At 37.0% G+C, this 18518-nt stretch overlaps 2 protein-coding genes across 8 annotated transcripts in view; one reads left to right on the top strand and one right to left on the bottom strand.

Moving 5' to 3' along the window:
• The window catches only part of arhgap27l (Rho GTPase activating protein 27, like), a 31570-nt gene extending 26687 nt beyond the window's left edge, over positions 1-4883 (bottom strand). For 4 of the 7 annotated variants that reach the window (XM_081369071.1, XM_081369065.1, XM_081369068.1 and 1 more), the window contains exons 1-2: positions 4812-4883; positions 4153-4493 (exon numbers count right to left, since the gene is read on the bottom strand). The gene's annotated coding sequence lies outside the window, so the exon portion shown is untranslated. Of the gene's footprint in view, positions 1-2494; positions 2699-2726; positions 2854-4152; positions 4494-4811 lie in introns of those variants that run through there. The other 3 variants (XM_081369066.1, XM_081369069.1, XM_081369067.1) reach the window with 2 other exon arrangements.
• Positions 4884-10119: 5236 nt separating this feature from the next.
• ifnphi1 (interferon phi 1) lies at positions 10120-18444 on the top strand (the record flags this gene model as incomplete). The annotated part of the gene is made up of 8 exons (XM_081374723.1): positions 10120-10131; positions 10576-10656; positions 11153-11290; positions 11383-11457; positions 16429-16506; positions 17296-17451; positions 18082-18174; positions 18334-18444. 8 exons carry the CDS (start codon positions 10120-10122, stop codon positions 18436-18438), a joined length of 738 nt encoding a protein of 245 aa, XP_081230849.1. The 3' UTR covers positions 18439-18444.
• Positions 18445-18518: the final 74 nt, after the last annotated feature.

Raw genomic sequence — 18518 nt, 5'->3', positions numbered from 1 at the left:
AAACATGAGTGGAATACCAACACCAAAACTGACCGACAGGAAACCAAAAGATGAGGCAAATGTGCGGTGATCAAGAGAGGGAGACGAACACTAACATATTCTCCTCAATGTATGTTTAAGTAATAGTACCTAGATTGTACATTAGGATACTTTAATATCTCTATTAAGTTCACCACCATTCATTTCAGTTTATAAGTCAGATGAGACCAAACATGGCATAGTTACATATTAGAACACACGAGTAAGTAAACAGTATGTAGTTGAAAGCATATGTCCTGTGAAGCAAATGGTACAGACGTGCCAGTGAGGTACAAATGACTCTGTTTCTCCCGACTGAATCATCCTGTGCCTAGAGTGCCCAACAGTCCTCAATCAGCATATTGATGAAATCCCTTGCACTATATAGGCATTAGCATACTGTAATGATGAAGGCCATTGTGCCACGTTTAATTCACATGTATACCTTTAAAAGGATTTCTGAAGTACTAGGGCAGTAAAGAGTTCTGCCCATATTTGCTCAGCTCTACCATTCTTTGTTTGTTTTAAACAGCAGACTTAATATTTATCCATTTCTGGTCATAATTTGGAGTAAAAGAGCATATGAACCGTTGTGATCGAAGTTTCATTCGGACCGAACTCAATCGGATCGATTTAAGGTGTTTACATATGAAGGCTTTTCAGTCCAATTGAGCCATCAATCCGATTAGCCCACTAACGGATCATTTGGTTGCATGTAAACGTAGCCAGTGATTGATCTAATTGCTAAAGCACTGGAGAGGTGATGCTTTTTTTCCAATTCTAAGGCAAATATTACATTGCCGCACCTTTGTTTGTTTTTTATTAACTAATGACCACTGTTTCACTTGATCTTTTAAAATTTTGGTTTTCGTCGTGGCACTTTTTAATAGACTTAGGCTACTTCCCCTTGCTGAGAAGGAGAGAGGAAGACTGGGTTGCATTGTCAGCAACACACATTAGCTTTCTACTGATCTGAGATGTGCGTGTGTGTGTGTTCTGGTTTTGGCAATATATTTACACGTATATTTAAGTACATTTGATAACTTCAGTGCTTGCCAGGAGCCACTTAAAATGTCAATCCCTCACACCCAGTGTGCCTTGATCTTTGTAAACATCTAGTAGTTGTTTGAAGCTGTCAAAAGTAAGCAAGCTTGCTTCAGTCAAAAAATTCTCCAAGGATCTTATATGTAGTCCTTTTATGTCTAACCACAGCACTCTAAACCACAAAGCACATGTGCTCTGGGACTATTTTCATTAGATAAGCAGCATTTCAGACAGTATCAGGTCAAAATTTACAGTATTTAAAAGGATGTCTCTTTAGAATTTCTTGTCACATCTGATGTTTTTATTTTATGAGAGTGAGTGAAAGAGCCTGCTGTCATGAGACGTGGTGTTTTTAAGTTTAAAAAGCTTTTAAGTTTTAGATAGTTTGGTAAATTTGTATTTAGTTTATTTATTTCATTATAATTAATAAATTAACCGGTGAATCAGAGTGGAAGAGCACTTATTTTCCCAGAATGTGTTACCTTTCTGCAATTCAGTAAATTTCTCATTCAACTTACAACTTCCTGTCAGGGATGGCTCAAGAAATTCATATTCCAACTCCTCAACTGAAAGGATGCCTATTCTTCAATTATGAATTTGCAATGTCTGAGAAACTCTCAAAAGCAATTCATTTGTGTGTTATGTAAAAACACCCTTGATGTAAGCAATCTGCAGAGACAGATTGGTTTTGTGAAACACCCTTACGGCTACTACTGCACTGGAATGTAATGTGATTTGAAAAAAAATAAAAATCACAAAATTATTTGCCACTCATTTGTCACAAAAAGATCATTTTAACTACTTAGGAGACTGGAAATTGGTTGTCTCCCAACAAAAAGATAAGGCAAATTGAAATGAATTGCTCTTAGCAATATGAAAAGGAGAAAAATCCATGTAGTCTACAGAAGACTTCATCAGCCTCTTGCCAAAACAACATCAGCTGCTGTTTTTTAACAAGTCAAGACATGCCTCCCGAGAGACAAACGAGACAAAGAACACCACCCTTGTACAATTGAAAAAGCTAACCAAGAGAGAGTTTGTAGACACCCAGCAGTCCTTCCTTAAATAGGGAAGTAAATGATAGGCCAGACCACCTTCTCGATTTATAAACCAGGGGGTGGCACTGGCAATGGATCGAGAGGAGGCCTTGTGGTCTACCAAAGGAGCACATTGCACAATCCAAGGAGGGAGTGGCCAAAAGCACTGCTATGCATTTGATTCTGAGAATATATCTTCTTCATACTGATATGCTGTCATGCCAACTTAGATCTCAGACTGGATACTTAATGTATTTCACAAACAGTTCACCTTGGAAGGGGAGAGCCAGAACCTGTTTCACAACTTTTGAGCCTGGAGTTGAACATCAGCAAAGCAAAAATGACAGAAACATCAATGTGATTCATCATGTTGGAGCGGTTTAAAAAGAAATCACCTTGGAATCTGCACAAGCTGTCTTTGGGGGGGAGGGGTGTCCTTCCAGTTGAAAATGGCTTTTAGTGTAGAACAATTGGAGGAGGCCGTTCCCATTTAGACAGTGTTTAAACACGGAAACTCCTTGTTTTTCTCTAGCCTGACTTGCTTTGACCTTGCTGTGCTGTCTGGATCTCTCACAGGATGTTCATTGCAGGGGGGAAAATGGTTCCCTATGTGATGTGTTCACTCACCCTGCAGCATTTTATTTGGATTTAGGGCTGTCCTAACACTTCATATTATCCCCTGCCACATGTTGTTGCTCCAAGGTCTTCAACATCCTCATTTTGTTTTAAATAGTCTTTTTCTATCCGTCATAGCCTGTCAGGTACGGAACATAAAAATACAAGAACAAAAAATATTAAAAGCTATTGTCTTCCCCTCCTCTTCCTTGTTACATTTTTGAGAGTGTGCCAGAAACTGTGTACATGCAATATTAAAAAAAAGAATTAAGGAACCAAATAGTTCACATAGCTTTGTTTATTAAACAGTAACTTGTTATTTGTTGAAAATGATCAAATCTAATTTGTGCATGTGTGCATTCAAACATGCACCAGGTTTGATGTCAATAACTCCAACTTCATGGCCTACATGAATTGTAATATAAATGCAATGTGAGGTGAAAGTTTTGGCGGATGTGATTTTCAGCAATTAACAGCTTTGGTCGGTTCATCATGCAGAGCTACTGTATAACTTCAGAAGACTTGGAATTTAGTGCTCCTTTCATATGGACGACTTTCTGTCTAACATTGCCTTTTATGCAACGTGAAAGAAAGAACCTTTTACAAGGTGAGTAAATGACAGAATTTTCATTTTTTTTAAAGTTAACCAGTAAACCAAACTTAGATGTGTACAGTAAAAATGCTTGCAATTCAAGATTCTAAGCAAAACCTGCTGTGCTTTCAGATTTGAACCCAACCAAAGCAGTGGCCTCACAAAGTCAGAGGTGTTATTTTGAGGTGTGCACACATCGAAGACCTGAGGCAGAACTGAGATTGGAATTGGCCGTGCATCTCGGATAGCTGTACCAGATCTGTGGTGTTCCAGTTTTCCCTCCACACCCACACCCACCAGCCCAGTCACCTCAGGAATGCAGAAAGAGCACTCTCACTCTGTGAAGTCTACGCACTAAATTGTACATACAGCCTGCACACAAAATGTTTCTTCTTATCTTTCTTAACAGGTTCCATTGGGCTTATGAAGCTGAATTACTAAGGTCGGAGAACGATGAGATCCAAAGACACTGAATGACAACGTTTCTCACATCACAATTTCACCTATCAGCTTGACAGCCTCAGTTGATCGACGTGCCACTGACACAAAACAGAACTCCTATAATTATCACAGATTTGAGGACGTAAAACTCAATACCAGAAATCAAGCGCTCTGATTTTTTTGGTCTCACATCACAGCGTAAGAACTAAGGCATACTCTTTGTAAACTGCAACAAGTTGCTGTTTATGTGGGCAGACAGCTGTTTGTCACGCAACAAGACAGAAACAGAAAATAAGGAAGGTAGCTGTTATGGGTAACTCGAACAGATTTAAAAAATAAAAATGCGACCTACCATAAGAATGAATACAAAGTACATCTAAAATAAGCAAATTCATAGAAGATTACCTGCTGAGGCAGGATCGGAACACCATCTTCTCCACACCTTTGTTTCCTACTCTTCTTGTTCAAGTTAAATTTGTAGGATCCGTCTCCTGTTTTTCTTCGTCTTCAAATCCCTTGTTTCCTTTCTTAGAAGCTCACTCCGCTTAATATCTTAGACGGCACCGGTCTTTTGCCGCCACCGCTTTGACGTTCCACCTCTGACAGTTGTTGCTCAGGGCCAGTGTGTGTGTGTGTCTGTATGCTTGTATGTGGGTGGGTGTGTATACACGCTAGTGCTTTGTGCCAGTTTCAGCTTGCCTGCCTCCTCTGTCTGCATTCATTTCCTGTTCCAGCACACATCACAACTTCAGAAGATTCAGACAGTTAGCAACAGGAAGAGAGAGATGAGGGTATGGTTCAACTGAATCAGAGAGAAAAGCTTTGTAATGCGTAACCAATTGTTATTCCACAACAGCAATAAAGCATTACTCTGACACGAAGATATTCCTTATTAAATAAACGTTCTGCAATGTTGCTATGTGTTTCAAGCTGTGTTGTGCCTCATCAACAAATCAGGTCAATGGAAAGTTGGTGGGTGAAATCAATCAACAAAGCAGTAGACAGGAACACATGACTGAGACTACAACTGACAGGATGTTTTAACTTAGAAATAGTTTCCTCACCTGCAAACAGAAAGTTCTGCTTTCATCTCTGCCGTTCACTCGTGTGAGTACAGGCTTATTGACATCTTTCAGGTCCCAGCCAGCAGTAATAGGTATTTGTATGCTACCCTGTACAGGCTCCCTTGTGGCAGTTTCATGCACTCCTGATGTCAACTACTGAATGAAAAACATCAGCTATTGCAAGTGTTCCCCATGCAGTTTCTATGAATAACACCCAGTGGTTGATTCACACCCATTTGGGCTCTCTGGTGGTTTCTTCCCTCCCTTCCAGTTTGCACAACCTCTGATCACATTTAAGCTGGATAAAATGGAACGACCACTAAATAGAAATACTAAGAAATCTCACACTGAACAGTGAACACTAAGGGAAAACCAGGAACAAAGAGGTTGATACTCACCCTCACGTGTGTGAACAGGACAACATGCCCCACCCCTGTAGTAAAAAAGTATGTTTTCTGGGTGGGGCACGTGATGATTTACTGTTGCCTTTGGACTCTATACTTTCAGTGATGTCCCATTTTAGCATGCTCTTGGAATGTGGTGCAAATGGTGGAATTTTTTGTTAGGCTAATTCAATGAATCAGCTGTATAGGTCATAAAACAATGTTCAAGTTACTCAACATTGTTTAGTGAACACAGTCACATGGTGCATTTAGCATTGTTGGAAACTGAGTGTGTTGAATGATGCATGAACGGCTAGTTTAGAAAAAAAATCACAACTGTTACAAACATGTATGCATGTTATAGTTTCCTCTGGATTGTTAATTTTTTTTTTTTTTAAATGTAAAAATGTAGATGTACTAGTGAAACATTTTGCAAAATTAATTTCCTTTTATAGATCTGCACATAATAATAAAAGGTGCTGCTAGTGCCATTTATACATTTTAAATGAGCAAAATGGTTCACAGGCAGAGAGTGTTTCTGATTTGGCTAAAATAGTGGGCCGCCCCCTGACATGTTTTTGTACTTTACAGAGCTTAAGACAGGTGTGATTTAGTCATGTCTTTCAGGTAGTTGAGGCATTTTCTGTTCCCTGGAACTAACATCTCCAAGAAGTACATTTTTGGCAAACAAATTATTGTGTAACCATAAACATTCCATAATGACGTATTTTTGAGTGTCAGTGTTTTTTGAGTGTCAGAATGATTCATATGGCAGTGATACAGTCATTTGAACGATACAAATAATTGTCTCTTTCAAAATATGTTATAAAATGTATTATTATAGTTTAAACTAATCCATGTAAAAGTATAAACATATTTTATAAACACCATTTGCAGAAGTTAGAAAAGCTCAAATTTATTAGTAATCAGTGGTATTTTGACACTGTCCCTGCAAGGCCTAGAAACATTCACATGTCTGCCTTTCTTTTTCCCTGCAGTCCTCCCTCTTCCTCATCCTCTGGAAGGAAACCCACTCTTTCCTGTTCAGTAAGCCAGCCACATAAAGTTTCCTCTTCTCAAACGATCTCATTTCCTGCCGAGGATTCACATGTCCTTGCCCCAAACACACTCTGGAGTAGAGGACAGGTGTAGTGTGTGAGTTTTGGATGGTGCGTATATATACTGAGACATAGTTTCATCACAAAAGCAGGTGGTGTGCAACTCTTGATCAGGTATGAACATGTCCCAGTAGTCTATATCTTAAATGTTTCCCCCTCATTTGAAGTAGATGATCTTTTGTAATCTAGCAAAACATCTAACTTTTTTTTTCAGCCCAAAGTATGTTTTGCCCCTCTGTCAGATTCAATTTTGCAATTCACTGGACACAGCAGTTTCCTAATTTAGGCAGTTCTCACTTTTCAAATAAGCCTATAGCCTACTCATATAATATATCACTGAGGCATAAGCACAAACTAGACAAGGCAAGCAGTGCACGATATAAACTTTTACGGTTAACATCTTTCTTATTTGTCAATTAGGCATATGTGTACAATAAGAGGACAGTTAACAACACAAACGGCAAATAGATGCAGATAGGTGTTATGTAACTACATTTATTTCCCATAAATAAATCTCGCCTTGCATGTAAATGCAAACTGTATAAAGCTACGAGTCTCACAGATTTGTTTAATTCTCACAACAGCAATGTTGGTCTGCCCTCTACCGACGGAGATTTGCAATAACGCAGGAATAACAAATTCAAATGATTTTTTATATGATATGACATTAACACTGATTTTATGCTGCTGTGCGGTTTCTGTTTTAAGACTAGATGTGTGTTAGCCTAGAAGCTACACTAGGCTTTATATATATATATTTTTTATACCATATTAAGGCCAAAGGTCCTTCTTAGATTATTTATAATTTATTCTTATATAGCCTATTATGAATTTGATTGGAAAGAGCAACAATGTTTTGGCCCTTTAAGATGAATTGTAGGCTACTTTTTATCTTTCTAAATCAGAAATAGTGTCTAGGATTTTGAAATGAATTGACAAAACAAAGAGAGATAGCCTATAGGTAGTTAATTAACAATTTTTCCCTTTGAACTGAAATAGACAATTAGGCATTTCCTTTTTTTATTATTTTTTATGTTTTTTATTATGCCTATGTCTTCACGCGTACATAGGTGTACAAAGCAGTTGTTTTTCTTTTTACAAGACTTCGACTGTTTGTACTGTACTGTATTTTATTTTTTATTCTTCTTAACTGTTTTAATTATTCTTATTTCTTGTTATTATTTTAATTTCTTCTATGTAAAGCACTTTGAATTGCCATTGTGTATGAAATGTGCTATATAAATAAACTTGCCTTGCCTTGCCTTGCCTTGCCTTGTCCATGAGGCACAGCGTGATTTGCACAATTATGTTCATGGCCGTAGCCAGCTATGAGGTCACCGAGGTCCGGACCTCGGTCATTTTTTTATATTCAAAAATAAAATTTCAAGCTCTCTGAATGATTAATTAGCCGTTTAAACCGCGTCATATGTGTGTTTGCAATTTATGTCGCTGCGAGAAGGTAGATCAGTGAACGGGGCTTGAGAGCGTGTTGTGAGCATAGACTGTAAAAAATGCGGCAGAGCGCTTTATGTCACTTTATTATAATTTATAAATAAAGCGCAAAAGAAACTACAAGCATGATGCAACAGCATCGTAGTTGATGTCAATTTGAAAGTCATGAAATGACCAAAAAGTGCCAATAAACTTTTTTTTCTTTTACATTTCCGATAATGGCGCGTATAATTTGCACTAAGTGCCTGTCTTTTTAGCAAAAAAGGCACCCACAACTAAATAGCTACAGTTGCACGGGTCGTTGGGCGTGCGTGAGGTGCTTGAAACTAAGTAGCTTTTGACGCGTTCGACTCGAGTTCGAATCCGCCTTTTGCCGAACTCGCTCTTCTCCCTCTTCTCCCTTTTCCCAATACACATGAGATGTAAAATGTATAGCCTAACATAAAGGTCTCTAGCGTTATATTTTGCCAACGAACTAATATCGAAACCGTGATATGGTTTTGTGCTTTATAAAACAGCACAAGACTTTAAGTATCCTATATAGGCATTATGTTTGTGCTGCGTGATTTAAAGAAAAGTGCGCACTTTGCTCACGCGATCAAAGGGTTTATTTCTTGCAAGTGAAGACATTAGGACAAAAGTATTGTAATTTTCCTATAGTGTAATGTAAAATATACTTTTGAAATATTCATTTTCATTTATTAGGCTATATGGATTTTATGTCATAGGAATAATTATAGAAATCATTATTATATTATTATACTAATTGTTTGGCATACTAAAACACCAGTTATAATGTAATGTAGACTGAAACTCCATATCATAACTAAAAAATATGTTTGAGCCCCCTTTAATGTCCAGGTACAAGTCAATGTTTTTTATTTGTGCACAGTTCATGGGTTGAAGCCCGTTGAAGCTCTTAATTTTGAGCTCTCAAAGAGCACCAGATTGATGCATTTAACCTTAAAATGTACAAAATTTTCTTGCGGGGGAGCATGCCCCCGAACCCCCCTAGAGGGACAGAGGTTTACCCAACATAGTTTTACAAAATCCTATATGGGAAAGATCTATCATTTATGAACTTTACTCCAGCATAGTACAACAAAGTTCCTTTTAAGTCAGTAAACTAAAACTCTTAATGCAAAATTAAAATGTCCTTGGACAAACTATACATTAGGCCTGCCTAAGGGGGGGCCTACAAGACATTGATTGTGCCCAGGGGCCTCTGAATTCTTAATCCGGCCCTGCACCTCACCTCGGACCTCACTAATTTTCAAACCCTGGTTACGGCCTTGATTATGTTGCAGCATTAATATCCTTTGTTGATTCTTTGAATGATAAAAAGAAAAAAGGGAAATTTACACAATTGCAATCCCCCATTGAAAGTTTTTTAAAATATTGTTTGCGTCATAATACAAGTATGTCCATGGAATTGCTAAAGGATTGCTAAAGGGAGAGCGCAGACACGTCACTATGGAAACTGAAAGTGAAATGCTTTATGTAGCTAAACAATAAGGGATTACCACTAGCCCGAGTTTCTTTCGTCATCATCACCTCACAAAACGGTTTGATGATGTCACCCTAATCAAGAACGCATGCAATTGCTCTTAAATAAGGTTGCACATTTTGTGCATGATTTTATCAGAATTTTTTTTATTTGAAATAAACTTGTTTTAATAAATAAAATGTAAGAGTGCAAAAAAAAAGTGTAAAAACTTTTTTTGACAATGATAACGCGAGATTGTAAGGAAGAACAGAAGATATGGGGATATGGATAACGTTTTTTTTTTTTTTGGGGGGGGGGGGATATGGATAACGTAGGCTACAGTAAACATTCTAATTGTGACATCATAGGCTACTTGGTTGATGATGTCGTTGCGTCGCCTACATAATAGTGATTATGAAATTCCCCATTTTTTTTTTTTCCAGATGAATGAGATCACTCACTTTGTTTTCAAGTTGAGTAAACGTCTCTAGATCCATCTCATTGCGTTTTCAAGGTGAGAAAATGAACTTCCACCGCGATGAAGAGAATCACGTGATTCTTTCATTTTCTCCTTCTGAAACTTCCAATTGTAATACCGCTGGGCTTCCCGCTCTGTGCACCTGCTCAAGGGAATGCAAATTATAGGTTTTTTTTTTTTTTTTTGGAGAACACTATATAGGCAAGGTCTTGCCATGAACTAGTATCCATATCGTAGTATTCATATCGTTTGAACTGTAGCACTGCACTGCTGCCAATATATCACCATTATGAGAACTTTTTTGTGTTTTCTGTGGCTTATCATTTTTCCGAGCCTATTTGCAGAATCCTTTTTTCAGGAGAGAAGGAATTTGTCTAAAACAATTAAACTTATGCATGAGCTGGTGAGTAGTCTAATTTATTATTTTTATCTATCTATCTATCTATCTGTCTTTTTTATTTATTGTTATGCAGTGCACACACATGGTCCGTTAATCTATTAAATATTTACTGGATTTATTAGAAAAGTTTCTGGAACAACAATATAACACACTGTATCACAAAAACAAAATTACATAGGCCTACTTTATTAAGGTTAATGTGAATTTATACATATACCATTGTTCATTTTTATTTTAAATATAGCATACAACTTGTGTATTAAATATTAACCATTAGGTTAACAAATAGGCCTACTTAACAGTATAGTGGGTATTGTTTTAATATGGAGCTTATACCTTATGAAACCCTCAAGTAAAATGATGGTTCATTGTTAATTTCATAGCTTAGTGGTGAAGAACACACCTTGAACATTGACATGTTTTTTTCTCTCTCTCTCTCTCTCAAAGGGACCAAAAGACTGCCTAGAAGAGGTGGAAAATGCCATGTCTGATCGCTTCACGAGTCTTCCCAAAGAGGTTGCAAAAGAGGTAGCTAGACAAAATATCAAGAAACAGCTACACAGAAATGTTCAATCCTGGAGACATATGAAGACTTCAGATGCAAAAGCCTCTAAGTCCGTCTAACGTTTTTCTAAAAAAATTATCAGGCTCCTATGTATAGGTTTGTACCTAAGTACCGACATGGGCTGAGATTTAGTGAGTTTGAAGTGAAAGTATTTGATGAACATATACTATGTGCGGGGAGCATTCACTCAATATTATTATCTAATTTTTGGTGGCTTTTAGAGGCTTTTGTATCGGAGGTCTTCATATCTTCCTGCTGGGTTTTATTTGCAGCCTCCCTGTGTTTTGTCACTGAGCCCAAAGAACTTGATTGATTTGCTGGTTCAGGTGTGCCATCATGATACAACTCTGCAGTGAGGTTGATCGCCAGAAATATTCAGCACTGTTGGAGTTAATCATTGTTTTTAGCATCCTGATGGTTTGACAATTAATGTTTTGTCTTTTTTTTTTATGTGCACAGGAAATACCCCATGCACTGAAGATATTATATAACTCTACCTTCGAGCTCTTCAAAAAGAAAAGAACTCATGGTCACTGGAACAACGATGCATTCCAAAATCTAATGGAGCACCTCAACCGGCAAGCTATATCAAATAACGTAAGTCACGGGCATTAGTTGGGCTGAATCAACATCGACTTTTCATTTTTTGACAATTCTAGATTGTAATACAATGTATCGTCAATATTTAGGTCCCGGCGAAGAGCTCTGAACTTGAGACGCTGGTCAAGAACTTCAAGTTGCTTGATGATTTTCTTACACAGCAGGTGAGATATGCAGCAAATGATGCGCTGTACCATAACAAAAAAGGTTTAGCAGGTGTTTGTACCTTCATAGTTCAAATCTGTGATTAATGAGTGACTTTTCTTTCCTCCAGAACTTTAGCCGCTGCGCGTGGGAGATTGGACGCAATGAGATTTTATTCGTCATGAACCACTTCAGCAGAAAGACAGCACATAGAAAGAGACACAATTAGCCTATACATACGTGTAGTAAATTAAATGTTGGCCGTAATTTATTTATATGCTATTTTATTGTTTTTCTTTTGCACTTTTCACTTTTCATGAATGAATGAATGAATTTCCAGATTAATATTAATATGCCATTGTCTAAACGGGATTTAATGGCTCTGCTCTTATTTATTACAACTAATCTACACTAAAAGATCTACATTGAGCAAATAAACTATTGTCTGTTATTATGCAAAGCACAGGGCATGTGCTATGAAGGAATGTTTTGTTTACATGTTGAATGAAGTATGCAATGAATGTCTAAATGTCTTTGTAACAAATACACATAAGATGATGTGTGAATCTGTCACTTCACCAATGTTCATCAAAAATAAATGCAAAAAAAAAAAAAACACTTGTCTCTCAAATTGTTATTTCATATCATTCAGTTACAACGGGGATGATTCTGACCAATAAAAGTTATAGGCTATAGTTTTTATTTGTAAGTAAAAAGATCAAATCAGACCATTGGGGTAAGATGAACCAACCCCAGGTGCAAAGTGGCATGTTGTTACTTGTGTTATTATTTTTAACTGGAATACTTATTGTGATTCATGGGGTTATTATTTAATATTTCCATTAATTAGTTCAGACCGGGGATGGTTGTAACATTTAAGATTTTTATTCAGCTTTTTATTCAACACAGACTTTTTAATTTAATGGGTGTGTGTGTGTGTGTGTGTGTGTGTGTGTGTGTGTGTTTGTGTGCGTGCGTGCGTGTGTTTGTGTGTGTGTGTGCGTGCGTGCGTGCGTGCGTGCGTGCGTGCGTGTGTGTGTGTGTGTGTGTGTGTGTGTGTGTGAAAGCATGTCTGTTACTGTCATAATAATTGGCAATAAAAAAAATGCCATACAATTCTGCCACAGATCAGATTTTCCCAGCTCTTATACATCAGCTCTCTTCAAAATGCTGAGAGACACCCCTCAGTTTGTCTTTCTCTTCCAAGACCCAGGCATACTGAAATTCAAATAAAAATACAACTTACTTGGAGTAGGTTGTAATATTCTTCATTGATGTAACCCAGAGTCTTGCTGTTACAACTAACTCAAGAGTCCTAGCCATGAACTAGCTCACCTTACAGCTAACAGCCAAAACACCAACAACTTACAAGCAAAATATCTACACAGACACACAATAAACATAATTTAACTCTGATGAGTTTAACTACAAAGCAGGAATTTTTAAAAGTTACTTTCAGAGGTGAACAGTAACAAAGTACATTTACTTGAGTACTGTACTTAAGTACACTTTTTGAGTATCTGTACTTACAGCGGGGGAAATAAGTATTGAACACGTCATCATTTTTCTCAGTAAATATATTTCCAAAGGTGCTATTGACATATGGTGTTTTTAGGGTAATGTGCACTGCCATTTCTCCTCCAAATATGGTGTGTATTATGGCATCCAAACAGTTCAATTTTGCTCTCATGGGACCACACTATATTCTCCCAGTATTTCACTGGCTTTTCAAAATGTTGTGCAGCAAACTTTAAATGAGCTTCAACATGCTTTTTCTTCAGTAATGGAGTCTTGCGTGGTGAGCGTGCATACAGGCCATGGCGGTGGAGTGCATTACTTACTGTTTTCTTTGAGACAACAGTACCCGCTATATCTGCAGGGCTTTTTGAAGCTCTCCACAAGTGATCCTTGGCTCTTGGACAACTCTTCTGATTATTCTTTTCACTCCTCTGTCAGAAATCTTGCGAGGAGCACTGGTCGAGGCAAATTTATGGTGAAATGATTGTCTTTCCACTTCCGTATTATGGCCCCAACAGTGCTCACTGGACCAATCAGAAGCTTAGAATGGCGCCTATAACCAATGCCATCATTATGTTTTGCAACAATTAGGTTGCGAAGGTCTTGAGACAGCTCTTTGCTTTTACCCATCATGAGATGTGTCTTGTGTGACACCTTGGCAATGAAACCTTTTTGTAGGCCATCATTTGGGACTGAACCAGCTGTTATTAATTTGCACTGACAGGGGGCTGGATTGCTTTTTAACTAAGTTTTCAGCAGTTGTCTTGGCTTTCCATGCCTTTTTGCGCCTCCCTTTCTTCATGTGTTCAATACTTTTTCCCTGTGTCATTTCACATTATTACACATAACTTAATTTCTGAACTTATTTTTGTTTGTTTCTTTGTATGTATGGCTTACTTGGGTTGTTACCAACATCTGGTGAACATTTCATGTCAATAGCACCTTTGGAAATATATTTACTGAGAAAAATGATGACGTGTTCAATACTTATTTCCCCCGCTGTAAGTATTATTTCTTCTGGAAACTTTTAACTTTAACATTTAGTCATTTGAAAGACAAATATTGTACTTTTTACTCCATTACATTTCTGTCAAGGTACTTGAGTATAAAGTAACGTCAGTCAGGGGTTGCATTTTAGTTGGAAATTAAGATTATTATTTTTTTTTTTTTTGTCAATTCAGTTGTTTCATTTCTATAGGTTTTATAACATTCTAAAAGCTCTTAATTCCACAGATACTTCTAACTTTAGAGGCATAAGGTACTGTATTACATACAACAATGCAAAAATAATAAAACAATGCATTGACATTTACTTTTTACATAGGATACTTAAGTATTTTTAAAAACGAGATACTTCTGTACTTTTACTTAAGTTAAAATCGGTCTTTACAACTTTTACTTGTAACAGAGTAATATTTGACCAGTAGTATCTGTACTTTCACTCAAGTAAGGACGTTGTGTAGCCTACTTTGTCCACCTTTGGTTACTTTCTTACATCAAAAAGAGTTTTTCTGCTCTAAAAATTGTGTTTTCTGCTCACATGTGGAATGAGGACAAAACCGAGCATGTGTGAAGTGAATCAGGTGATTTGTAAGTAACTTGTTCCTGGTTGGAGAAATTGGAAGTGTTACAATTAGCCCGTATTAACCATCCCCGGTCTCCCCTAAGTTCTTTAGGGGGGCATCTTCCCCATGTGACCCTGTGTCTATTCACGCAAGTTGTCACATTTTGGGTGGGTATATTTTTTAAAGTCAATTTCGGCATAGAAGTATAGCATAGCCTACTGAAACAAACAACAACAACAAAAACTTTTAACATGAACATTTACAAAGAGAAGAAGGCGGCGAAGAAGTCGTCGTTACTTTTATTCACTGTTTGTATTGCTTTGGGCTCTGTCCTCATGCAATATTCGACAGAAGAGGTGGAGGCGACAGCTGTGGTCGAAAGACATCAAACACAGGTATCGATGAGTGAACTATGAAACAAGGAGCCCACTCTCACGAAAAGATTTTCTCCCCCTAACTTTCTTTCCTTCCTTCACTTTTATAAGACCTACTGTGAACAAAATGTGTGCTGTAAGGACTTTCTTCGTGATACTTTTGGTCTCACTCTCAGGTGAACAAACTGCGGTCAAAACTCAAAACACATCCTCATTACATGTTTCAATTTATATGGTTCTTGATTTTATCTTGCCATCTACAGGCAAATAGGTGCAACATCTTCAAAGTATACGGTGCTCAATGACTGGAACAACGCATGCGTATAGCCATATTGCCCAGAAATGTTTCATTTAATCGTACAGTAATAACCAACGCGAGATAATCACTGTGACGCGAATATGTGTTAAATAATCCCCGAACAAAACACTGATCTTGAAGAATCTTCGAGTTAGCCTACATTTGATTTATCTGCAGGGTGCAATGTTTTAGCTTTTTCTTAGGTTTGTTTTAAAGTAATGGACCATTATTCACTTGATTAAAATGCCACACTCGATTGAGAAATTGATTGATTTAACAACTGTTTATTAATTTGATATTTTTTCTTGTGATTGTCATGGGCTACTAGGCTACATTTAATCAGTGAAATTTAGGTGCAAGCTGTCCATTCGCTGGTTGCAGATATCATATTCCAAAACATCTTTTTGTTTACAAGCTCGAAATCAGATTCCAAAACACAATAGGTCCATACATAGCTTAACCTGGATTCATCCTTAAATAATAGGCTATTATTTATTTTTTCAAAAAAAAAAAAAATGTTTTTAAAAATGATTTTAAAAAATGTTGAAAGTAAATGTTGAGATGTGTAATTACAAAAGATGTGAAATTACATTTCATTGCACCATGAGAAAGTGTTTTTTTTTTTTTTTTCATGAGAATGTGCGGTGAAATCCAGTGAGAGCTTGAGGTTACGTCAGCACGTTGACGTTGCGTAAACAATGGGTTACATCACGTCTCAAACAGAAAGTGTTTTTCTATACGAGCCCGCAGACCATCTCCCAGTTTGGATCGTCTCGATCGAAAATACTTTGGAATCAGGTAATTATTTTGACCTGTGGGATTGCTTTAATTGATACGAACTTGCTAATAGCATTGCTTAATGGATTGCACGTAAGTTTGTGTGCTTTTTGCGTTGATGTTTATGCTAAAGACTGTTAAAGAGTAAACTATAACTAGGCTACATATAAATTTTACCTTTGTCTTTTCTAAATGCACATTTATTTACTTTTAAACGAATTTTTGATCAATTAAAGCAGACCAGATAAGTTATTCTGCGTGATAGCCTATTCGCAGGAAAGTGAAAGTGGGAATGCCCATACTTCGATTTTGCTTTCCATACTCCCGAATAAAATCCAAGGCACTGCACCATGTCCCTGCAACAATCTCTCGAGCGACAGTGTAGAAAACTACTGCTTGTGTACAAAGATGAAGACTCAAATGTGGACGTATATTTTTGTGCTATTTTTTACTCTGCAGAGTAAATGCTCAGCTTGCGAATGGCTCGGCCAATACAGGAGGATAAGCAGCGATTCTCTGACTCTCCTTGGGAAGATGGTAAGTAGCTACACTTTAAATCTTTATGCTTTATTTGTGAATTTTTGAATAGAATAGTGACAATGCCGCTAGTTCTACATTAGACTGTTGCACACAGCTCTGCAACTTACCTTTAAAATATCTTTCTTTTCAATGATTTGTGCAACAGATTTGTTACTTTTTTTCTTAGAAGTTTCCAATTTTTAACTCAACCATACAGAATCATTTACAACTATTTGGAATACTATGCAAATTTTTTTTTTCATCTTTGCTTCTATCCTTAATTTTTGTCACAACAATTTCTGTTGTTTACACTGTATTTGATAAGTTTCTATTTCTACATGCTCCAATCTTCATTCGTAATTCAGCGTGGTTGCCAAAGTGCAATGCACTAACCACTGCGGGTTGGCACCACTTTGAATTTATTAAAAATTTAGGGCAGCAATTAAAGTTTTCGTTTTTGTAAAATGATGTCTGTAACAGCAATGTCAAATATTCAGCATGTGTTATATATGAAAAAATACTAATTGTACTCTGTCTTATAGGGTGGAAACTATCATGATATCAGGGTGCCATTTCCAGGGCAACTGTACAACTGGATAGACAACGATAAGGTTTGCAGAACTTTTCTCCTTATTTTCACTTGAACAGAGTGCAAACATTTCATTCCCTAAATAACACTTAAGTTATCAGAGAACCATTTAACAATATATTGCATTAATCTTACAAATGTTGATGAGAACATCTCGCATACTATCTTCATAATCTGAAGGACCCAGTTACCTACACAGGCATTATGTCTCCTTACAGGTGGAGACCCAGATGAAGTTTCTTGTCCTGACCTTAGACCATATCATCCGCCTCATGGATGCCAGGGAGGGCATGAACGCAGTGCAATGGAACCAAAAGACTTTAGACCATTTCCTAGCTGACCTGAACAGGCAGTCGTCGGAACTTAAAGAATGTGTAAGTCTTGTGTTTTCACAATACCATTCTATGAATTGCATATCATCCTACATTTTTAATCGAAGAGAACACTTTATTTTGATGGCCGCTTTAACACATTGTGTTGACTATAAGTAGCGGTGCACCTACATTTCTACTAACTCACATTAGAGTGTTAGTAGAGCATTAGTAGACTGGTAGTAAGTTGACATATACTTGCAAAGTTACTTATAGTCAGTTGAATATCTGTTGGAGGAGCATCGCAATAAAGAGTTAGCAGATGTAAAGCAGTGAGTTGAATACTCTAATGACAGTTAGTTGACATGTAGTTACTTATAGTCAACAGAATGTTCAAAAGGGACCATCAAAATAAAGTGTTACCGATTATCATAACAGTAATAGACCACAAACTCAGAATGAATTACACTCAACCATTTAACAATATATTGCATTAATCTTACAAATGTTGATGACGTTCGGATGAAAAGGCTGAATGAATAAGAATGCAGTGTTTGAATGAGATTTAGAGACCGTCAAAAAGATATGATTGTAGTTAGTATATAGACTCTGTAGAAGATTTTTCATCATGTTAACTTTGTCATTAATGTTATTTTTGCTAATTGTTTATGTTTTGTTGATTTTTTTTTTCAGGTGGCTCGATACCCCCATCCATCACATAAGGAGTCTTATGAGATAAAGATAAAAAGGCACTTCAGGAAGTTACATAAGATTCTAAAGAAAGAAGTAAGTTTGATCGCATATTATATTATATGCGTACCATAAGAGGCATATCATATTTGCTCAATGTAAATGTTACTTTGTAAAGAGTAAAAGGAATGATTTTCTTCCTTATAAAATGTAGTCTGTTGTACTCAGCTAAAGTTGTTCCTCTTGTGTTTTCAGAAATATAGCGTCCAGGCATGGGAGAAGATCCGGAGAGCTGTGAAACATCACCTTCAGAGGATGGACATCATCGCAAGCAATGCCATGTCCTTTCTAAAAGTTTAACAGATGATCAGATATAATGACACTGGTGTTGGAGTGTTGAAAAGTTACTGCTAACAATGCCTTACAAACAAAAACTGAAA

Source organism: Scardinius erythrophthalmus (assembly GCF_964197995.2).
Source record: "Scardinius erythrophthalmus genome assembly, chromosome: 1".
Classification (NCBI taxonomy): Eukaryota; Metazoa; Chordata; class Actinopteri; order Cypriniformes; family Leuciscidae; genus Scardinius; species Scardinius erythrophthalmus.
Note: the sequence above shows the minus strand (reverse complement) of the source record. Positions and strands in the feature narration are given on the sequence as shown.